This window comes from Lepus europaeus, chromosome X, assembly GCF_033115175.1.
Source record: "Lepus europaeus isolate LE1 chromosome X, mLepTim1.pri, whole genome shotgun sequence".
NCBI classification, from domain to species: domain Eukaryota; kingdom Metazoa; phylum Chordata; class Mammalia; order Lagomorpha; family Leporidae; genus Lepus; species Lepus europaeus.
This window is the reverse complement of record NC_084850.1, coordinates 134707451-134729534: the sequence shown is the minus strand read 5'-3', so window position 1 is coordinate 134729534 and position 22084 is coordinate 134707451. Positions and strand designations below refer to the sequence as shown.

At 41.5% G+C, this 22084-nt stretch overlaps 1 protein-coding gene across 1 annotated transcript in view; it reads right to left on the bottom strand.

Moving 5' to 3' along the window:
* LOC133752890 (glycine receptor subunit alpha-2-like) overlaps positions 1-22084 on the bottom strand; it is an 84541-nt gene that overhangs the window by 61709 nt on the left and 748 nt on the right. Inside the window, exon 2 of the mRNA XM_062183157.1 lies at positions 20457-20590. Within this exon, the coding sequence (XP_062039141.1) occupies positions 20457-20590 (134 nt within the window). The remainder of the gene's footprint in view (positions 1-20456; positions 20591-22084) is intronic.

The window sequence follows — 22084 nt, the reverse complement described above, 5'->3', positions numbered from 1 at the left end:
ATCATTTTCTACTTGGTGCCTTGCACAGTGCCATATGTTTGTTACGTTTATGTGTGAATGAATCCACTGAACATTAAACATTTAAAAATTAAAATAGAAAGTTCACAAAAATCTAGAGCTTCAAAGATAAATGAGATAGAACTTGTATTATAAAGGGGAACACTCTGTTAAAAATACAGTCAATGAAGTATTGGAGACCAAGAATGAGTATCCCTATCAATATTCTCTAATGAGCTCCATTCCCTTCTACCCTATGCTTTATGTATTTGGAAAGGTAGTGTTGGTTTAAATTCTGTCCAGCAGCAAAACAACAACTTTTTCTTCTTGCTAAGTAACAAGAATGGTAAGCAAAATTCTAGCTATTTTCTATTCAAGTATATATGGTAAGAAGGCAAATGAAGGTAACGCAGAAGAAGGGAATACATACATTTTGAATGAACCACAAAACATTATCAGGCAATAATTTACCGCTCATATCTCAGTTGGCAATAATATCGGATTATAGATTGGTATTATCCACTTTTTTATTCCTTTAATACATGCTGACTGGCTGCCTATCTAGTTTCAAATGTTGGAGGCATTATGGAGAATGAAATAAACCCAAACCTGGTCTCCTTTGAGTTAGTCTAGGATGGAAAAAGACAGCCAAGGACGAGATCGACTGCGTACTGAGCATGTGGGAGAGGATGGGTTGCTGGTGGAAGAGGCTTTCTAGAGGAAATGATATCAAAGCTGAGATCTGAAGGATGTAGGCTTGGTGGAAAGGCAGGCATGGTGGAAGGAAATGCAGGTGCAAAGTATTGCCGGTCATGGAGAGGAGGGTGGTTACTGGAGCGAGTCTGGTGGGTTCTTTTCGTCAGCTTAATCCAGAAACGATTTTCAGAGAAGTGGAAATTTTATTTTTGTCTGTTTTGCAAAGCCCAGAGGAGCCCAGAGGGAGTGCCCCAAATGGGACACTGGTTTTCAGCAAGTTGACCAGGCTTTTAAGGTCTTGCTGGTTTGTTTGTTTTTTTTTTTTTTTTTGACAGGCAGAGTGGACAGTGAGAGAGAGAGAGAGAGAGACAGAGAGAAAGGTCTTCCTTTGCCGTTGGTTCAGCCTCCAAGATGGCCGCCATCTCACTCCCAAGATGGCCTCTGTCTCACTCCCAAGATGGCCACCACCTCACTCCCAAGATGACCTCCGTCTCCCAAGATGGCCGCCATCTCACTCCCAAGATGGCCGCCTCCAGGGCCACAGCAGAGATAGACAGTGAGAGAGAGAGACAGAGAGAAAGGTCTTCCTTTGCCGTTGGTTCACCCTCCAATGGCCGCTGCGGCCGGCGCACTGTGGCCAGCGCACCGCACTGATCCGATGGCAGGAGCCAGGTGCTTCTCCTGGTCTTGCTGTTTTCTTATGGGATCCTCCTGTGGGGTTGCCTATTGGATGGGGGATTCACGTAATGTATGCTCATTGGCTCGGGGCCCGTGAAGATAGTAGGGGTACCTTGGTAACAGCACAAATGGGAGTTGCTAAGAGCTAGCTTCCTCTTTGATGGACCCAGCCCTGCTTTCACTAGTTCTGGGTGGAAGATTGCATCTGTCTTGAAGATGTGGTCAAAGTCACAGAGCTCATACACAGAACAGGATGTTAACAGTGGGGAGAGGTGCGAGGAGGTCTCAGAGCAAACCTCCTTGTCACAGCTTACAGCCTGCAAGCTCAAGACATCTTGCTAAATAAAGCCTGAGGGGCCCACAGACACCCAGCCCAACCAGACAGCCTCACGAAGCACCAGAAGTAAACATTCGAAGAACTGGTGATGAGGTATTGAGGTTGGGATTATAGAGTAGGAGGTTGTGGCTAGATATGTGGAATGCAGATGTTGAAACTGACGCTCAAACAAATGTAATCAAGAACCTACCCATGAAGACCCTTGTAAGCGACGTGCAGGTGTCTGCATTTTATCAGGAGGTCCCGGGAGAGTTTCAAAAAGTCACGTGAATCCTGGAACATCGAGGATACTAGTATTTTAAGCCACGCACTCCCTTGGGTGACAGCTCAGCTCGCTTTTTTTTTCTGTGCATTCAGATAAAGATGTAGCCAATCAGGCACCCGGAGCAGCTGCGCTATGGAATTTCTAAAAATAGTGCAGACGTTTATTTCTGATCTTAGCTTTCCTGTAGCGGATTTATCATCCACTCTATTTCTTTGCCTTCTTTGCACCCGCCACATCACTCCTCGCAAGTCAATAACTTTTTTTTCAAAGGTGTCATTTTGCAATTTATATGGCACACTGCATGATGTCACTGATGGACACTTTTACTTAACTACTCTCAAGTGCTTTGCTGTATCACGGAAGCAGATAATTTATTCTGGCATTTATTCGAAAAGGTGGACTTTAAGAGGTTTATGTATGCACGGTTTATTGTGGCACATATTGTTAGCACACAGCTCCAAGTTCTTGTGTAATAATTGTTTCTTTCAATTGATGGGGGGAAATTAGAGGGGCTTCACACTGAAGGAATAACCCAATCAGGGAAGGGGGGTGGAGCTATCCGAGATTGTGGGTAATTACTTCTATTTTTGGAGAGTTACAGAAAACATCCATAATAATACAGGGCTAATTGGATAAGAATCAGGTCATGTATTACAGTAGTCACTGATTCCAGGGAATAAAATCAGATATTCCAGATAAAATAACATTATGATAGTAACCTTGTTGCTGACACAAACAGTGGTATCAAATTTTAGAGAAAACATGTAGGGTGGCATTTGTCTATTAAAATTCCCCTGAAGAAAGTGAAAATTCTGCCGTGAGAGCTTCCCAATTCACAAAGCATGGCGGCAATGGCATCTGTAACATTTTCTTTCAAATAGGGAGGATTTTTTAAATTTTGAGTCCCGGTCGGGGCACCGATCCTGTCCCGGTTGCCCCTCTTCCAGGCCAGCTCTCTGCTGTGGCCAGGGAGTGCAGTGGAGGATGGCCCAAGTGCTTGGGCCCTGCACCCCATGGGAGACCAGGAGAAGCACCTGGCTCCTGCCATCGGAACAGCGCGGTGCGCCGGCCGCAGAGCGCCTACCGCGGCGGCCATTGGAGGGTGAACCAACGGCAAAAGGAAGACCTTTCTCTCTGTCTCTCTCTCTCACTGTCCACTCTGCCTGTCAAAAATAAAAAAAAAATAAAAAAAAATTGTGTTTTGAGAGGACATAGCATAATTCATTTGAAAAGGAAATTTCAGAGTTCTGGAGAAAATGCTATTCTCTTGTTTGTATTCTGTGACTTCTATGACTAAGGATTCAGCAAAGCCATCTCTCCATCCTCATATATCTAATACCACCCTCTGCCCCCTTGGAAATGAGAAGCAGCTGTGATACTGGAAGCAAATGATAAGAAACCAGGCTATGCAAAACACAATTTGAAGGCAGAGTAAGCAAACTGTGCATGTCACATCATCTCTTTTTTAGCTAATCTTCATTTAATTCTTCTTCAAGATCCATGTGCTCAATTCTGCCAACCCTCCATCACCAGAACAACTCAATCCGTATTCTATTATCTGTGGGTTCCACAGTGGAATACCAGTACATCTAACACTATCACTGTGGCTACCTTGAAGCCACGTTTCAGATAAAGAACTGGTCTGACACAGAATGTGCAGGGGCTCTGTCACCAATGGCTGTTTACCTACGGTATGAAAATGAAATTGTTGAAATCTTTCCTTAATATATACTAAACTGATCTTCTGTATAGAGAGAGAGTTGAAAATGAATCTTGATGTGAATGGAAGGGGAGAGGGAGCGGGAGAGGGGAGGGTTGTGGGTGGGAGGGAAGTTATGGGAGGGGGGAAGCCATTGTAACCCATAAGCTGTACACTGGAAATTTATATTCATTAAATAAAAGTTAAAAAAAAAACAAAATGAATCAGGAGCCATTAAGTCTAAGTAGTGTCACTATTTCCCACCTCCCTCTTCATTTTGTCTTTCTAAGAACCTGAAGCTAGAAACAAGATGAAAAAATTCCTGCTTGCTCAGAGAAAGTATGGAGGAGAAACTAGTGATAAAGAAGTTAAATATAATATTTAAGAACATATATTATTAATGTATATTATATTTAAGAAAGATGACATAAATATATGTATATATCAACCTTTCCCCAAGGTATTTAGTAATCTTTCAAAGACATTTTTTACTTTCTGCACCCATATCCATTGAAAAGCTTCCAATAGTTTTTTCCTGGGAATTTATGTCTAGAAGTACGAAATATCATTTTTAAAGCAGACCAACTTGGACTATATTTTAACACTAATAAAACAGGAAGTGAATCGTTAAGATAAATATTGCATCGTTTCAATTTTTATGACTTTATAGTATAGATTAAAAGTTTTAATATTTAATATCAAGGAAGCAATGGCGAAAAAAATTCTCAGCCAACAGATTTATGTCTTTGAAAACTGCATAAAAGAAGGTGGCAATCCAAGAAATGTTTCTAGTTCAAGGTTAAAGGTCACTGATTTAAATGTGTATTTGTCACTCAGTGTTTGCAACTCATAGAGACTAAAACAGAAGGTGATTATTAGATCACAGCGTTTTGCTGTATCGACTGATATCTTTTTCCTTTTTCTTTAATGCTCGTTTTTGTAAAACCCAATTTTATTTATTCATGTAAATGAACTAGGAGATAAATAGCCAGCAATAATATTCGAACCTGTAGAGTAATTCTTCTGTGGCATCAATAATATTCGAACCTGTAATTCTTCTGTGGCATCACAATGCTAACGTTGAACATGCATCAAAATTAGATTTAGGTGTCTAGATTTTATCAGGACTACATTTTCCAACGTATTCCATACGACACCGATTCCAGGGTGCGTGTGATGGCGCGTCAGGTTAAGCCACCACGTGGGATGCCTGCATCCCATATCAGAGCGCCGTTTCAAATCCATCTACTCCGTTTCTGGTCCAGCTTTCTGCTAATGCAACATGGGAGGCGGCAGGTGCTGGCTCACGTGATTGGGTCCCTACCACCTACGTGGGAGCCTCAGATGGAATTCTGGGTAGGGTTTGAGGAGAGTCCTAGGGGGTGGAAGATCTCTCTCTCTCTCTCTCTCTCTCTCTCTCTCTTTCATACACACACACACTCTCTCACTCTCGGTTGTTCTGCCTTTTCAGTAGATGAAAATAAATAAACATTCCAAACGAAACCAGCTCCCCCAAGATATTACTCATTATAAGGAATCTATGATAAATGAGAATGTGTAAGTGTTTTTACTACAAATTTTCTCAAAACTTTTAAATACACTAATGAACACTGAGGCCCTCTTAGAGCACATTTTGATGAATGCCCCATACTGATTTTATATTTAGAAATTTATATCAGACAAACACTTCGTGGGACTTGTGAAATATTTTTAGAAATATCTTTTTAAAAAAAATTATTTATCTAAAGGAAATTTCATGTATTTCATATACACAGATTGAAGATTGTAATGGTACTTCTCACCCTACCCTCCCTCCTTCACTTGCTCCCACCACCCCTCCTTTTTTTCTTTTAATTTTTATAAGCTTAACCCTCCACTAAGTGAAATATCTTTACTGAGATGCTAAACTACTTTTTCGGTAGTGTGTTTATCACTGATTCAATTTCTTCCATGGTTATGGGTCTGTTTAGATTTTTCTATATCTTCAGGGCTCAGTCTAGGAAGGTTGTATGTGTCTAGGAATCTATCCATTTCTTCCAGCTTCCCCAATTTGTTAGCGTACATCTCTTTGTAGTGGTTTCTTTCTTTTTTTTTTTTTTTTTTTTTTTTTTTGACAGGCAGAGTGGACAGTGAGAGAGAGAGACAGAGAGAAAGGTCTTCCTTTGCCGTTGGTTCACCCCCCAATGGCCACTGTGGCCGGCGCACTATGGCCGGCGTACTGCACTGATCCGAAGCCAGGAGCCAGGTGCTTCTCCTGGTCTCCCATGTGGGTGCAGGGCCCAAGCACTTGGGCCATCCTCCACTGCCTTCCCGGGCCACAGCAGAGAGCTGGCCTGGAAGAGGGGCAACCAGGACAGAATCCGGCACCCCGACCGGGACTAGAACCCGGGGTACCGGCGCCACAGGTGGAGGATTAGCCTATTGAGCTACAGCGACGCCGGCCTGTAGTGGTTTCTGATGATTCTTTTTATTTCTGTTGTGTCTGTCATTACATTTCCGTTACTATCTTGGATTTTTACAGATTTAGGTCTTCTCTCTCCTTTTTTTGGTTAGTTGGGCCAATGGTGTGTTGATTTTGTTTATTTTTTCAAAGAACCAGCTCCTGGTTTTGTTGATCTTTTGTATTATTATTATTATTATTTTTTGGTTTCAATTCTGTTTATTTCTTCTCTAATCTCTAGTATTTCTTTCCTCCTGCTGGGTTTGGGCTTGATTGGCTGCTGCTTGTCTAAATCCTTGAGGTGCATAGAGAGGTCATTTGTTTGGTTCCTTTCCAGCTTCTTGATGTAGGCACCAACTGCTATAAACTCTCCTCTTAGCACTGCCTTTGCTGTGTCCCACAGGTTTTGATAGGTTGTGTTATCATTTTCATGAAAACCATTAAAAGAGACAGAGAAGGGCACTATATAATGATTAAAGGATCTATCCAACAGGAAGACATTACTATAATAAATGTATACGCACCAAATTACAGGGCACCTGGCTACTTGGAAGAATCACTAAAGGATTTAAAGGGAGATGTAGATTCAAATACAATAGTAACAGGGGACTTCCACACCCCACTCTCACCAATGGACTGATCAACCAGACAGAAAACCAACAAGGAAACAACAGAGTTAACTGATGCTATAGACCAAATAGACCTAGTAGATATCTTCAGAACTTTCCACCCCACAGCCAGAGAGTTCATGTATGTCTCCCCAGTACATGGATCGACCATATGCTAGGCCATAAAGGGAGCCTCAACAAATTCAAAAAAATTGAAACTATACCATGCAGCTTCTCAGACCATAGCGCAGTGAAACTCAAAATCAACAACCCAACAATCTCTACACCATATGCAAACATATGGAGAACGGACAACATGATCCTGAATGAACAGTGGGTCATCGGAGAGGTTAAACTAAAGAAACACGGAGCTACTATTCCTAGAAACGACCTCTATCCATGAATTTGCTCCCTCCAAAGCAAAGGCAAGGAAAACTAAATGTATGAGTTCTGCAGTAACTCCTTCATGAGGACGCAGGTTTTTCTCAGGGGAGAGTGACCGTCCTTGAAACACTGGGAGTTGAAATAAGAAACGGGCGAATGCGGCCGGCGCCGTGGCTTAACAGGCTGATCCTCCGCCTTGCGGCGCCGGCACACCGGGTTCTAGTCCCGGTCGGGGCACCGATCCTGTCCCAGTTGCCCCTCTTCCAGGCCAGCTCTCTGCTGTGGCCAGGGAGTGCAGTGGAGGATGGCCCAAGTGCTTGGGCCCTGCACCCCATGGGAGACCAGGAGAAGCACCTGGCTCCTGCCATCGGATCAGCGCGGTGCGCCGGCCGCAGCGCTCCTACCGCGGCAGCCATTGGAGGGTGAACCAACAGCAAAAGGAAGACCTTTCTCTCTATCTCCCTCTACTGTCCACTCTGCCTGTCAAAAATTTAAAAAAAAAAAAAGAAATGGGCGAATGCAAAAAGTTCTGGATCATTTCTCAGAGGAGAAGCCGGTTCTCAGGGAAGGTCAGGTGCACCTAAACTCTTCTGTGGCTTAATCAATCATTTAAGGAAGGATATACTCAGAGACATTAAATATGGACATTCCGGACCAAGGGCTGCCACCATTGGAAGAGACATGAAGAGACATCTGGGTCTAAGGCCTTTATTTCGGAAGTGGCAAAAGTGAATCCCAGAGAGGTCGGGTGGCACAAGCTAGGCTACAGCTGTCAAAACTGAAGTTAAAACCAGGCCTCACGAATCTCAGTTTTAGACTTTTTCTCCCCCCCACCACTTCATTGGAGAAAGCTTTGGATCCAATGGCAAAACATTCTCATTCTAGTCTTGTAGTTCTTAAACTGAAGAAAGTAATGAATTTATTAAAAAATGCATATTCTAAGATCCCATTATCCAGAGAGTCTTCAGACCTGGAGCTGGAGAAGTATAGGACCTTCAGATGACTCTTAAAAATGTGCTTTGAGAGGCCGGCGCCGCGGCTCAACAGGCTGATCCTCCGCCTTGCGGCGCCGGCACACCGGGTTCTAGTCCCGGTCGGGGCGCCGGATTCTGTCCCGGTTGCCCCTCTTCCAGGCCAGCTCTCTGCTGTGGCCCGGGAGTGCAGTGGAGGATGGCCCAAGTGCTTGGGCCCTGCACCCCATGGGAGACCAGGAGAAGCACCTGGCTCCTGCCATCAGATCAGCGTGGTGCGCCGGCCGCAGCGGCCATTGGAGGGTGAACCAACGGCAAAAGGAAGACCTTTCTCTCTGTCTCTCTCTCACTATCCACTCTGCCTGTCAAAAATTAAAAAAAAAAAAAGAGAAATCCCGATAAAAGAAGTCTCAACTGCTTTGAGATTTGGACATGAAGTGGTTCTTTGAAACCAACATCTTGAAGTACTTGAATGCAAATAAATCAAAGAGGATTAGGTTCTATTATCTTCTATGTACACTTGATGCTTCTCTCCGTTTCTACTCAGAATGGAAGAACGCGGACGGAAGTGCTACCCTAAAGAGACCTGGCGTTAAGTCTTGTGTTCACATATAAGCTGGCAATACATTCCCATATGGGGACTTTGGAGAGGATTCCTGCTGGGACAAACACACTAATATTAGCGAACGTTAAATCAAGATGTGAAGGAAACTATATTGATTTTTTTTTTTTTTGACAGGCAGAGTGGACAGTGAGAGAGAGACAGAGAGAAAGGTCTTCCTTTTGCCGTTGGTTCACCCTCCAATGGCCGCCACGGTAGACGCGCTGTGGCCGGCGCACCGCGCTGATCCGATGGCAGGAGCCAGGTGCTTCTCCTGGTCTCCCATGGGGTGCAGAGCCCAAGCACTTGGGCCATCCTCCACTGCACTCCCTGGCCACAGCAGAGAGCTGGCCTGGAAGAGGGACAACCGGGACAGGATCGGTGCCCCGACCGGGACTAGAACCCGGTGTGCCAGCGCCGCAAGGCGGAGGATTAGCCTAGTGAGCCACGGCGCCGGCCTCGTCCTCCATTTCTTTCTCTCGTTTTTGCTCTCTCTGCTACACATATATACACCAAGCCATTGGTTGAGCCTTTTCCAGTTTACGAGACTGAACTATCATATTACATTATGTTCCCCACTCTTCTCTGCTCTTGGAAGGAGCATCTGTCTATTGGACTAATATATACAAATACTAACATATACAAATAGACTAATAGATACAAATATATACAAATAGTACAAATTCCATATCTCCCAGACTGATAGAGGAAGGCCTATCAAACTTGTCATGAGTTTTGGAGATGTCCGCTTGACCATCTGAAGGTTGAAGTATAACTTTGCTCCTAAGTGGACGTTGGTTCTGGTTCCATTTCTCCCCACCAGAGATACCCTCTTTTTTTTGACAGGCAGAGTGGACAGTGAGAGAGAGAGACAGAGAGAAAGGTCTTCCTTTTGCTATTGGTTCACCCTCCAATGGCCGCCGCGCTGATCCGATGGCAGGAGCCAGGTGCTTCTCCTGGTCTCCCATGGGGTGCAGGGCCCAAGCACTTGGGCCATCCTCCACTGCACTCCCGGGCCATAGCAGAGAGCTGGCCTGGAAGAGGGGCAACCGGGACAGGCTCGGTGCCCCGACCGGGACTAGAACCCGGTGTGCCGGCGCCGCAAGGCGGAGGATTAGCCTGTTGAGCCATGGCGCCGGCCAGAGATACCCTCTTAAGGCTTTGCATCAAAGACTACCTTGCTCTAATGAATACTAGTTTATTTTGTCAATGAAAGTCTTCCACAGGAGAAGGCAAGGGGAGAGGACAATGAGGTCAGGACATTTATTCCCTACCATACTCTCTGCGTAGACAACACAGATCCTCTACGTGGTTCCACATTTTCCACGGGGTGGGTTCTCAATACAGCTACGTTCACTAGGTTCTGATGACCACTCCCTCCAAGTGCTGATAGTCCCAGAGTGCTACATTTTCCTATTAGAGCTTAGTCTTCCAAAACCTTCTCACAGCCAGTTGGAGTACACCATCTCTTTTTTGGCGAGGATCTTGGACAATACAGCATCCAGCTTAAAAATTATATTCTAGTTTTTATTGAAATAGGACAGACTAGCAGTGAAAAACTGTCATTTAAAAGCTTAAAATTTTGCTTACCACTATAAACTTAGCACCTACTATGATGCCTGGTATATAGTTATTCAATATTTATTGAAAGAATAAATTGTGTGTTTATACTTAAATATAAAGATGTAAAACCTTTACATGTAATATTTTGGTGCCACAAATTTTTTTTTTTTTTGACAGGCAGAGTGGACAGTGAGAGAGAGACAGAGAGAAAGGTCTTCCTTTTGCCGTTGGTTCACCCTCCAATGGCCGCCGCGGTAGCGCGCTGCGGCCGGCGCACCGCGCCGATCCGATGGCAGGAGCCAGGTGCTTCTCCTGGTCTCCCATGCGGGTGCAGGGACCAAGCACTTGGACCATCCTCCACTGCACTCCCTGGCCACAGCAGAGAGCTGGCCTGGAAGAGGGGCAACCGGGACAGGATCGGTGCCCCGACCGGGACTAGAACCCGGTGTGCCGGCGCCGCAAGGCGGAGGATTAGCCTGTTGAGCCACGGCGCCGGCTTGGTGCCACAAATTTATTCTATGACTTTGACAATGCAGAATGAAGTGTGGCTTTTTTTTTTCCCCTCAAGAAAATACGTAGCTCTCACTACCTCCGTCAGAAAAAAAAAGAAGAAGTAGTAAACAGTACTTACTCATTTGGACACATAATTTGCCTATGGACTTTACATATTTTTATTCAATCTAAGATTCCTTTTTTTTTTTTCCTTTGGATAAGTGTGTTTCTAAAATAGAGCAATCGTTTGGGATGTACGTGTTCCTAATGGAACGGTGGGTACACAAGCCAGGACATGAGTTAGAGAGAGACGGTGCGGCTGTTGTCTTGTATTTGCCTCACAAGCATCTTGGCTGGCCTGATTGACGTGACTCCGAGAGAGTCCCCTAATTATGGGGGCCAGAATTGTGGCCTAGTGGATAAAACTGGTATCTGTGATGCCGGCATCCCATATGGGCACCGGTTCAAGTCCCGGCTGCTCCACTTCTGATCCAGTTCTCTGCTAATGGACTGGGAAAGCAGCAGAAGATGGCCCAAGTTCTTGGGCCCCTGCACCCATGCGGGAGACCTGGAGGAAGCTCTGGGCTTCTGACTTGGGTCTGGCATAGCACCAGCAATTTCGGCCATTTGAGAAGTAAACGGTGGATAAAAGATCTCTCTCTGTCTTTGTCCCTCCTTCCCTTCTCTCTCTCTCTCTCTCTCTCTCTCTCTCTCTCTCTCTCTCTCTCCACCTTTCAAATAAATTAAAAAAAAAAAAAACTTCAAAAAAATGCCTCATTATGTGGTTGACCAGATATATTTCCAAAATTAAGACCCTATTCTGGGGCCAGAATTGTGGTACTGACAGGAAAGCTACCGCCTGCAGTGCTGGCATCCCATATGGGCACCGGTTCAAGTCCCAGCTGCTCCACTTCCCATCCAGCTCTCTGCTATGGCCTGGGAAAGCAGTAGAAGATGGCCCAAGTCCTTGGGCCCCTTGCACCCGTGCGGGAGACCTGGCGGAAGCTCCTGGCTTCAGATCGGCACAGCTCGAGCTGTTGCAGCCATTTGGGGACTGAACCAGCAGATGGAAGACCTTTCTCTCTCTCTCTCTCTCTCTCTCTCTCTCTCTCTCTCTCTGTGTGTGTGTGTGTTTGGGTGTAACTCTTTCAAATAAATAAATCTTGAAAAAAATATTTATTCTAAAATAGGAAATCAATTCAGTACTTTTTGTTCAATGAACCTTGCAACTATAGTAACTGGACAAGAAAATACAGCAGAAATGACCGTCATGTTATCTTCATTTTAAACGATTTGAGGTCCTCATTTCTAGGACCGAGGGAAATTTGTTACATGTCTTTTACTTGGTTTATTTTTCTAAAATTAGGCCAAGAAAAATAATCAGTTGTAGGACTTGAATGTATAAAGATCATTACTTCCCACAAATCACTCAGTCTTTATTTTATATTCGGAAATACTAAATATCCCTTTCAGGTTGAAAATCTTCCCCCTGAACTAATGAAAGGAAAGCTAACATCTATATTGTAATTACTCCAGTAGAAATCTAAGGTGTTAGCCGGCGCCGTGGCTCACTAGGCTAATCCTCCGCCTTGCGGCGCCGGCACACCGGGTTCTAGTCCCGGTCGGGGCACCGATCCTGTCCCGGTTGCCCCTCTTCCAGGCCAGCTCTCTGCTGTGGCCAGGGAGTGCAGAGGAGGATGGCCCAGGTGCTTGGGCCCTGCACCCCATGGGAGACCAGGAGAAGCACCTGGCTCCTGCCATCGGATCAGCGCGGTGCGCCGGCCGCAGAGCGCCTACCGCGGCGGCCATTGGAGGGTGAACCAACGGCAAAAAGGAAGACCTTTCTCTCTGTCTCTCTCACTGTCCACTCTGCCTGTCAAAAAAAAAAAAAAAAAAAGAAAAGAAATCTAAGGTGTTAGGTTTTTTTTCTGATTAGTTTCTTTCAGCATTAAAAAATCAACTATGAGAACACATCACAAACACAAAGGGTAAGATTTGACAATATATATTAAATATATAAAAGATAAATGTATACTATAAAATAGTAAATATATAAAAGAAAAAATGATAATTCAGATTATCTAGAATGAGCTTAATAGTTGAAAATGAGTCATCCAAAGGCAGGATATCATTTGTTATTCAGAAAAACTCAAATGAGATAGAGAAAGGTAGAAGAAAATCTGAGGTATGGATAGGCAAGACACCTTTTCTGAAATATGGTTGAACCAGGACATTAGTGTATGTCTTCTGAATCCAATTCCCAGGCTCTATCCACTGTACTTCCCTAACACCACAGAGTGGAAGATAGTCATTCCAGAGGGCATTCGAATGTTATATAGGGGGCTAGCTTCATGGTGCAATGGGTTAAGCCTCTCCTGTGACATGAGCCGCTTAACTTCCTATCCAGCTCCCTGTTGGTGCAGCAGAGAGAAAGCAGGAGAAGATAGCCCAAATACTTGGGTTCCTGCACCCGCAGGAATTCATTGTGGTACAACAAGTTATGCTGTCACCTGAGATGCCAACATCCCAAATGGTTGCCAGGTTGGGCCCCTGCTGCTCCGCTTCTGATCTAGCTCCCTTCTAATACACCTGGAAAAGCAGTGGAAGATGGCTCAAGTGCTTGGGTTCCTGCCATCCATGTGGGAGACCTGGGTGGAATTCCAGGCTTTGGCTTGGCCCAGCCCTGGCTGTTGCAACCATTTCAGGAGTGAACCAAAGAATGGAAGATTAATCTCTCTCTCTCTCTCTCTCTCTCTCTCTCTCTCTCTCTCTCTCTCTCTCTGTAACTCTGCCTTTCAAGTAAATAACATAAGTCTTTTAAAAAAGAATGCTATATATGCGGGACACACAGCAGACTCATAGAATGGCAGATGTCCTAAACAGCACTCTGGCCTCAGAATCAGCCCTTAAGGCATTCAGATCTGGCTAAAAAGCCCATGAGAGTTTCGCAGGCATGGAAAGCGAAGACACTGTGGCAAAAAAATGACCTAAATGAAAGATCTCTGTGAGTGAGATCCCAGCAGAAAGAATGGGCCATCAAAGAAGGAGGTACCTTTCTCTGAAGGGAGGAGAGAACTTCCACTTTGACTATGGCCTTGTCTAAATAAGGTCAGAGTTTGTGAACTCAAGAGGCTTCCATAGCCTTGGAAGCTCATGACAACAGCCTTGGGTGATCACTGACGTCATCAATAAGAGTGTCAATTGTTAAATCAACAACAGGAGTCACTGTGCACCTACTCCCCATGTAGGATCTCTGTGCTTAATGTGTTGTACTGTGCGAATTAATGGTAAAACTACTGCTCAAACAGTACTCTATACTTTGTGTGGGTGCAGTCTGTTGAAATCTTTACTTAGTGTATACTAAGTTGATCTTCCGTATATAAAGAGAATTGAAAATGAATCTTGATGAAGAATGGGATGGGAGAGGGAGTGGGAGATGGGATGGTTGCAGGTGGGAGGGAGGTTATGGAGGGAAAACCACTATAATCCAAAAGTTGTACTTTGGAAATTTATATTTATTAAATAAAAGTTGAAAAACAAAGAATGCTATAAATGCATTTATGTCTTCTGGACATCACCTGAAATCCATGACAAGTACCCTGTCAGCTCACGGTATGAGCTAAGTATGTAAAAATGAATTTAGACTAGTGTTCATGAAGCACACAAAAGCTAAAATATGTCATGACATAGCCAGTAGATTTCAGATGTTCAAAAATCTTTATGAAAATCATCTCTGAACATAACATTTATATATAAATTTCCCCCTTTTTTACTCCTAGCCTTTCCTTTCAATAAAATTTTTCTCCTACTTTGATTTCATGTTGTCTTGTTCTAAAATTCCTAGGGTCCCCATGTTCTACCCTAACTCCAGACTAAAACCAAATATTATCATTTAAATTATGGAGTAAGTGCCTGATTAGACTTACTGTCATTTTCATCAAGTGGTTTTAGCATGAGATAAAGATCTTTTTTAAAGGTTCATTTATTTATCTGAAAGGCTGAATTAGAGGAGGTGGGTGAGGGGAGTAAGAGATCTTTCGTCTGCTCGTTTACTCCCCAAATGGCCCCAACAGCTGGGCCTGTGCCAGGCTGAAACTAGGATCCTGGGGCTTCTTCTGGGTCTCTGAGGTGGATGCAGGGGCCCAAGGACTTGAGCCATCTTTTTTGCTGCTTTCCCAGGTGCATTAGCAGGGAGCAGTATCAGAAGAGGAGAACTCGGGTCTCAAACCGGTGCCCATATGGAATGCCAGTGTCACAGACAGCAGCTTAACCCACTATGCCACAATGCTGTCCCCTGAGGTAAAATCTATAACCGAAACACAGAAGCAACAGTTCTGTAATTAGAGCCATTCTAGTAGCAAGTTAATTTAGGAAGTATATTGGAAACTCTCATGGGCTTTTTAGCCAGATCTGAATGCCTTAAGGGCTGATTCTGAGGCCAGAGTGCTGTTTAGGACATCTGCCATTCTATGATTGGATTTCAAGCAGTCTTTTTTGGGTGCTATTGCAATCAGGCCCCTAGGCATGTTATTTCACTGATGCCAATTGTGATGCTGACTGTAATCTGCAACTATAGACAGTGCTATACTGGACGAGCTCCCTTGCACTCTGCCTTCCTCGAAGTACTTATGCTTTTGGATTAGAAATGTGTATAATGATCAAAATTCAAGGGCGCATGCAGAGAAAAGTGATTGTTTCTCCTGTTCCCTTGATATCCAGCCCCATTTCTCAGAGGCAACCCACGTTTATACTCTTATGTGTATCTCTCAGAGATATTCTATGGCATATAAAAACATAGTATATGTATAGACACTCATGCAGACATACTACATATACATTTTCCCCTGTAGTACTTGTATTTCGGAAGGTGGATACATAAGCATGCTATTTGTACTTTGTCAGGTATTTTTATAATAATTTATTCTACAATAAATCATTCTATCCTTCAACCATGTAATTCTATTTCCTCCTTTCTCTTCTCCTTTGGCCGTCCTCTAGTTTCTTCAGTGACTAGCTATAGCTTATGTACTCAGTCCAAAGCCAACATTTTTCCCCCAGTTGGAATGTCAGCTGTTGCGCAATCGGGCTTAGTTGTATGATGGTTGAAATGGATGCACGTATCATAATTAAAAGGTAATGTCCTCACACATCATATGCTGTATCTATGTCCCTTTTTACACTTCACACCTCTGATTCATATTTGAAGTTGATAGACACCTGCCAATCTATTTTTCTGTATGCTTAACAATGACTCTCAGATGTTTTCATGTGGGTTTCATTCCAACAGCCTGTTGAATATTAATAGATAACTAGAATTAAGGGAGACTAGGAAGCCATTTGTGAAGCAGGTAACTAGCAAACGAATAATCCAGAAAGTTCCATCATCTCTATCAAAGTGATTTCTAATTGAGCCAATTATTTTCTGCCTTTCTCGTTAAAACCACAGTCTCGGCAATGACTGTAGTTCTATCCCCACAGGCGCCTGAAGACTTCAGCTACATTCTACCTTCAAGTCTAAGGCTTCTGATCCTTGGAAGCTGCTTCTCTTCTTTCTCGGGACCCATAGTAATATGTCATTCCAGGACTCACCAGACCGATGAATGAAATGCTCCTGTTGGGGCTTCATTCTCACTAACTGATCGTAGCATCCCAGCTGGGGTTGATATTCACATTTGAACTTGATCTCTACTTGACTACAGACAGGAGACTTACCAAGGGGTAGAAACCTGAAGACCCCTCTGGTTTCATGGAAGCAGATTTGGTTCTACTTATATCTTAAATACTTTTTCAAGCTGCTAACTGCTTGGAAATTGCAAGAAAACATATTGTATCCAAATACAGGTTTTAATGTCTACACGTCACACTTTTAAACTTAGGTCCCTAGATGTAGAATTATCGTGTGCATGCCACGCACAAGGAAGTAGAGTAAATAATTATCTCCTGGCATTATCTATTTTAGATCCTACCCTAAAAAGAATGTTATGATGAAATGTATTTATTCACATCAGAATGAAGCTCAGGATATAGCTCTAAGTTAATTTTATTTGGAGAGAAAATTTCATTAAAATAGATAAAGGCCTTGTTTCAAAAACGGAGTAACAGAACTAATGCATTTTGCTCAGGTTTGAGCATTTCAGTCAAAGCTTAATGCTTAAAGTGACATTTTCAAGATACGATAGTACCGACGAAGGAATATATCTCACAGGGCGATGGGATATCACCGTGATAAATCAACTGAAAATGAGACAAATCACCCACGTGGGAAAGAAGCTCTTGTGTTGATTTTCTATCAACATGGTTTTAGGACCAGGTGATTGTGAGTGGACATAGCTGGTATTTTATCTGAACTTAGGGTTTTTGGAAATGTATGTTTTGACAGGATCTGATCCCGGTCTCTATGGATCTTATAGAATTCAATTGGCAATCGGCAGCTCTGACTCATAGCTTTGTTTACGCTCCTATGTTTCAACACATCAGAAAAGCTATTTTTTTCCCTATAGTTTCTAAGAATGTCTCTCAATTACAGAGCCTGAGTCTGAATCATTTCTGGTTCCCTTTTCTAGCGTATAGCCATCTTATTTCTTGTATATATATGTCCATTACAGTGTCTTTCAGAATCCATCGGGGATATGGCATCGATATGCAATATTTTACTGACTTAAAGGCATTGCAGAAAACATTTTTGCAATAAACAACATTTAATATATGTATTTCTTTTTCTTTTGCCCATACATGACGGCAATGCAAACAAATATTCTCGTATTTAATATATTTATTTCTTTTTCTTTTGCCCATGCATGACGGCAAGGAAAACAAATATTCTCGTATTTAATATATTTATTTCTTTTTCTTTTGCCCATACATGACGGCAAGGAAAACAAATATTCTCGTATTTCATATGACTTCTACAATAACCGCTTCCTTTACCTGAATGGCTACCATATTTGGTTCGTGCTTTTACACTTGTGGTCAAATGTTGCCATTCTCTCTGTTGATACAATTACATTTCCTAATCACTCTTCAGTTCCACCTGCTACATGACATACCTCATTGACGCATTGCTAAATAACAATGGTTAAGTATTATATAGTTCTTCCTAGCCTCCTTGAATTCTTTGTTATCTCTATATTTTTTTTGTCTTTCTCTGCAGATCATCTAAGGTCCTATTTGCCTGCCGCTCTGACTACCGGCTAGTGTTTCGAAAACACCCAGTTACTTCCATTACAAAAACTTGAAAACGCACCTCTTTGTGATTTAGTGGGTTATGCTTTCTTTCTTGGTCCTCGTTTCCTGACTTTGGAGAACATGTTTTCTGCACCACCAATAGGTTGTGCATGTACATATAAAAAGAAGGGCCCCTTCCTGCCTTCTCAGATGCAGGGTGGGGGTGGGTCAACGAAACACAAATACGCAACAAGAATCATAATACACAGATATATAAACTTCCACGAGAACGCCAAAGGAAGAGATATTAGTATAGTCTAGAATAATGGGGATTATGTTACATCTAGGAAAAGCAAAGTTTTCTAGAATGAAGAGAACTTTGAGATATCATATAAATGTTCTGTATGAATACGGTTTATGAAGGAATAGCAGTGTTCATTGACCTGGAGAGTTAGATTCTGCGACGTTCACTCATGGTAGAGTCTTAAACGATATCCGCTCCATTTCTCTTTTGTAAACCCTTAGAATATCCCACACCGAAGCCTTTAAATAGTGGATAGATTAGGAAAAAAAATCGGACATGTTTTGCTACACTTGATGTTCTCATCGTTTGTTTAGAAACATACTAAATGTCATTTTCAAAGGGCGACACCCCCAGAGAAACCAGAAATAAAACTGTGTGTGGAAGTTACGGCTCATTCTATGTAGCCACTTAACTATTCTTTGCACTTTTCAACCCTTCTGAAAATTATTATCTAGAAAGGAATGAACAATAACTGCTATCAAACAAGATTATCATTCATTTGAAGCAACTTTGCGTCTTCTTATGAAGCGTCCCATGAGTCGCATCGTAAGAAACCGTCTCTCCATTCTTGGGGGTCTGGTGGTATTCTATCTATATTTCCTGGTGATACTTCATTATTTCTTTTTTTTTTTTAAACTTTTATTTAATGAATATAAATTTCCAAAGTGCAGCTTATGGGTTACAATGGCTTCCCCCCTCCCATAACTTCCCTCCCGCCCACAACCCTCCCCTTTCCCGCTCCCTCTCCCCTTCCAATCACATCAAGATTCATTTTCAATTCTCTTTGTATACAGAAGATCAGTTTAGTATATATTAGGTAACGATTTCAACAGTTTGCCCCCATATAGCAACACAAAGTGAAAAAACTACCATTGGAGTACTAATTATAGCATTAAATAACGATGTACAGCACATTAAAGACAGAGATCCTACATAATAGTTTTTTTAAAAAAATTAATTAATTTTCTATGCCATTTCCAATAAGGTAACATCTTCTCTCCCCACTGAAATTTTTCCATGTGAACACAAACTGGTTTCGTTATTCAACTTTCCAAAGCACCCACCAGTTAAGTATTTTATTTATAGTCCAAGCCCAAAAGTTGTTGAATAAATGGAATGAATGAGCCATCCTACGGAAAGCTGGTTCTTGGGCTTGTTACTCATAGGATATTATTTCAAATATTGACTTCCGAAGCAGTAACCCCAAAATGAATAGGAAATGGAGTGAACATCAGGAAAATTGAGCTCTGAACTTTGTCATCTGTTTGGAAAATACTTTATAAAAAATGCTTGTTTTGACAACATTCTGACAGATTGCCTTATGAGATGTGCCCACAGCTGAGTATATTCAGAGGTGTACCAGCTAAAGGACAAATGAATTTCGGATTTAGCTTTCAGGCTTATATTTGCCAACAATCAAAAATGAATCAAAATGGAAAGAAAGCAATGAGATTAAATTGCTAATGAGCAAAACCAAAGCAATGTATGAATTATTACACAATATATAATATATAGAATATAATATAGAATATTACAGATACAGAATATGAACACTTCACAATGCATTATGCAAAATCCATTTACAAGATAAACTATTTAAAATATGAGCCTATAAACTAAAATACTGAAAGAATTCAATTATTAATTCTTTCCTTTTACAACTTTTCATTCAGAATAACAATAGCAGAAATGACAGTTTATGTAGACTGTTAACTACATTTCTGTAATATTAGACAAACGAAGCCACAACACTCTTTGGTTGATGTGTAACTGAACAAAGTACCCACCAGCCTTGACATGGTCACCTTATAATTCTATATTATTTGTTGTTTCAGAGAAATAATTTCAAGTAAACAATTAGAATATTGAAACAAGAAGGAACCTAACATTCTTCATGTTTTAGAGCCTCTTCTCACAAAGTAAAAAGTTAAAGAGGCCCGAGTTATGAAAAATGACATGGTTTTATCAGATTTAGTGCACTTTAATGTAGATATTTGTGGGAGAAGACACAGAGTTGTCGAACTTGGCCAATAATAAGCAAAATATAAAAATATTTAAATCGATGGCGATTTCAAATCATGTCGAAATGAGTACTATACTTGCTATCCTCTGCATTTTATAATTAAAAAAAAAAACCTGTAAAACGTTTTTTCAGAATCAACTATTCCAACATTTAGAAAGTTTCTCGAAGTAGTCCTATAAATGTAAATGGAACCAAAAAAATAAATAAATAAAAATAAATGTAAATGGAACCTACCTTTAAAATTTGGCCGGATTCTTGCATCATATCCCGATGTCCTTCCCATCAATTTGTCCAAGAAATCCGAGGGAGACAGAGTCTGCGAAGGCGGTTTTGCGGACCTGGAGTCATGGTCTTTGCAGAAAGCCGTCCTAAACACACCATGAACTATTTTAGCCACAATTCCATTCTCGTATTCTGAGAGCACAGATGCTCATAGGATGTTGAACATTATATTTTTTGGGTAAAGATTAGTTGATGCGTTATTCAGAAGAAAAAAAAAAGAGAGAGAAAACAAACTCTTTGGTCAACTTTCTGAACTTGTGCAATAGTCTGACGTTAACTTGAAATGATAAAGCGTAAATCCCGAGTCGTAGGTCGTACGGTTCTGAACTTACAAACTATAAGAGGTTTGAGATGAGACAATTTACATCGTTTTATGATGTAGATTTTGTGCCCGTCTATTTTTTCTTTCTAGAGTTATCAGAGAAGTGAGGATGAAAATTTCTGAAATTAATGTGATTGGCCATTTCCCCACGGCTTATATAAATATAAATTTAACAATGTTCTTGTGTTTCAGTCCTAAATATAAATTCTCTATCTTTTATAAGAGATATGTGATATGAGAAGCCAAACAAAGTAAATGCTGCAACTAATTATACCATTTTGCTTTTTTTTTTTTTTAATCACCTGATAGATTCTATTCCAGGTATCACATTAGTAGTTTTCAATGTGATGACTAAAAAGAACCTTCGGTTAGAAATTTAGCTTCATTTTAAAAATAGGTCAACAATGAGCAAGTCTTTCCTTACGTTATTTTATCAGTAGTTATTTATATATGAGCCTTCGAATTGTTGACTCTCCAATAAGAATTCATAAGAAAGACTTACAAATAATTTTGTCTTCTGAATTATCAAATATGCTAAAAGTAGATTGCGAAATGTCTCAACTTTTCATATCGCTGATAAAAATTAATAGAAATCTAATAAAAGATAATATTTGGATTTTAACAAAATCAATTATTTTATGATACACAGCAGTTGCCTGAACGCTAATTTTCCCCCAAAGCATATATTTTACAAGCTTTGTTTGCAATAGTTTGACAAAAAGTCTTATTAAGGCTGTCACTAAGGAAATGCTACACTTTTGCTAGTTTTTTTCAGTGAAGAGACACAAATGTAAGTGTAAAGGTAACATAAGTATTTGGTAGGACTTAAAATGGATACAATCATCCAGAAATACTCACATTCCCATATGCAGGTTCATCTGAGTAACCAAGTATTATCTGATTATGATGATGGTGGTAGTGGTGAGGGTGATGATGGTGATGAAGATGATGACTCTAACAAAACCCCAGTCTATATATTTTTTTTTTCTTAATCATAGTAGGAGGTGTGAACCTGAAAGGAACACAGTGAGTTTTCCCAGTATTCATAGCTATGTGTTCCATTTCACTTGGTTCTGTGAAAAAAATATAAAATGTGGTATAAATGAAGAGTCCTACACTTTGTTGTAAGAATATCTCCTCTCTCTATCCTGTCTTAGACCATCTACTATCAGATGATTATTTTAATCACAGGTAATAATTTGATAGCTTGAAGTAGCAATCGATTTGACAATTACGTGGAAAAACGCAAGTGTGCAAA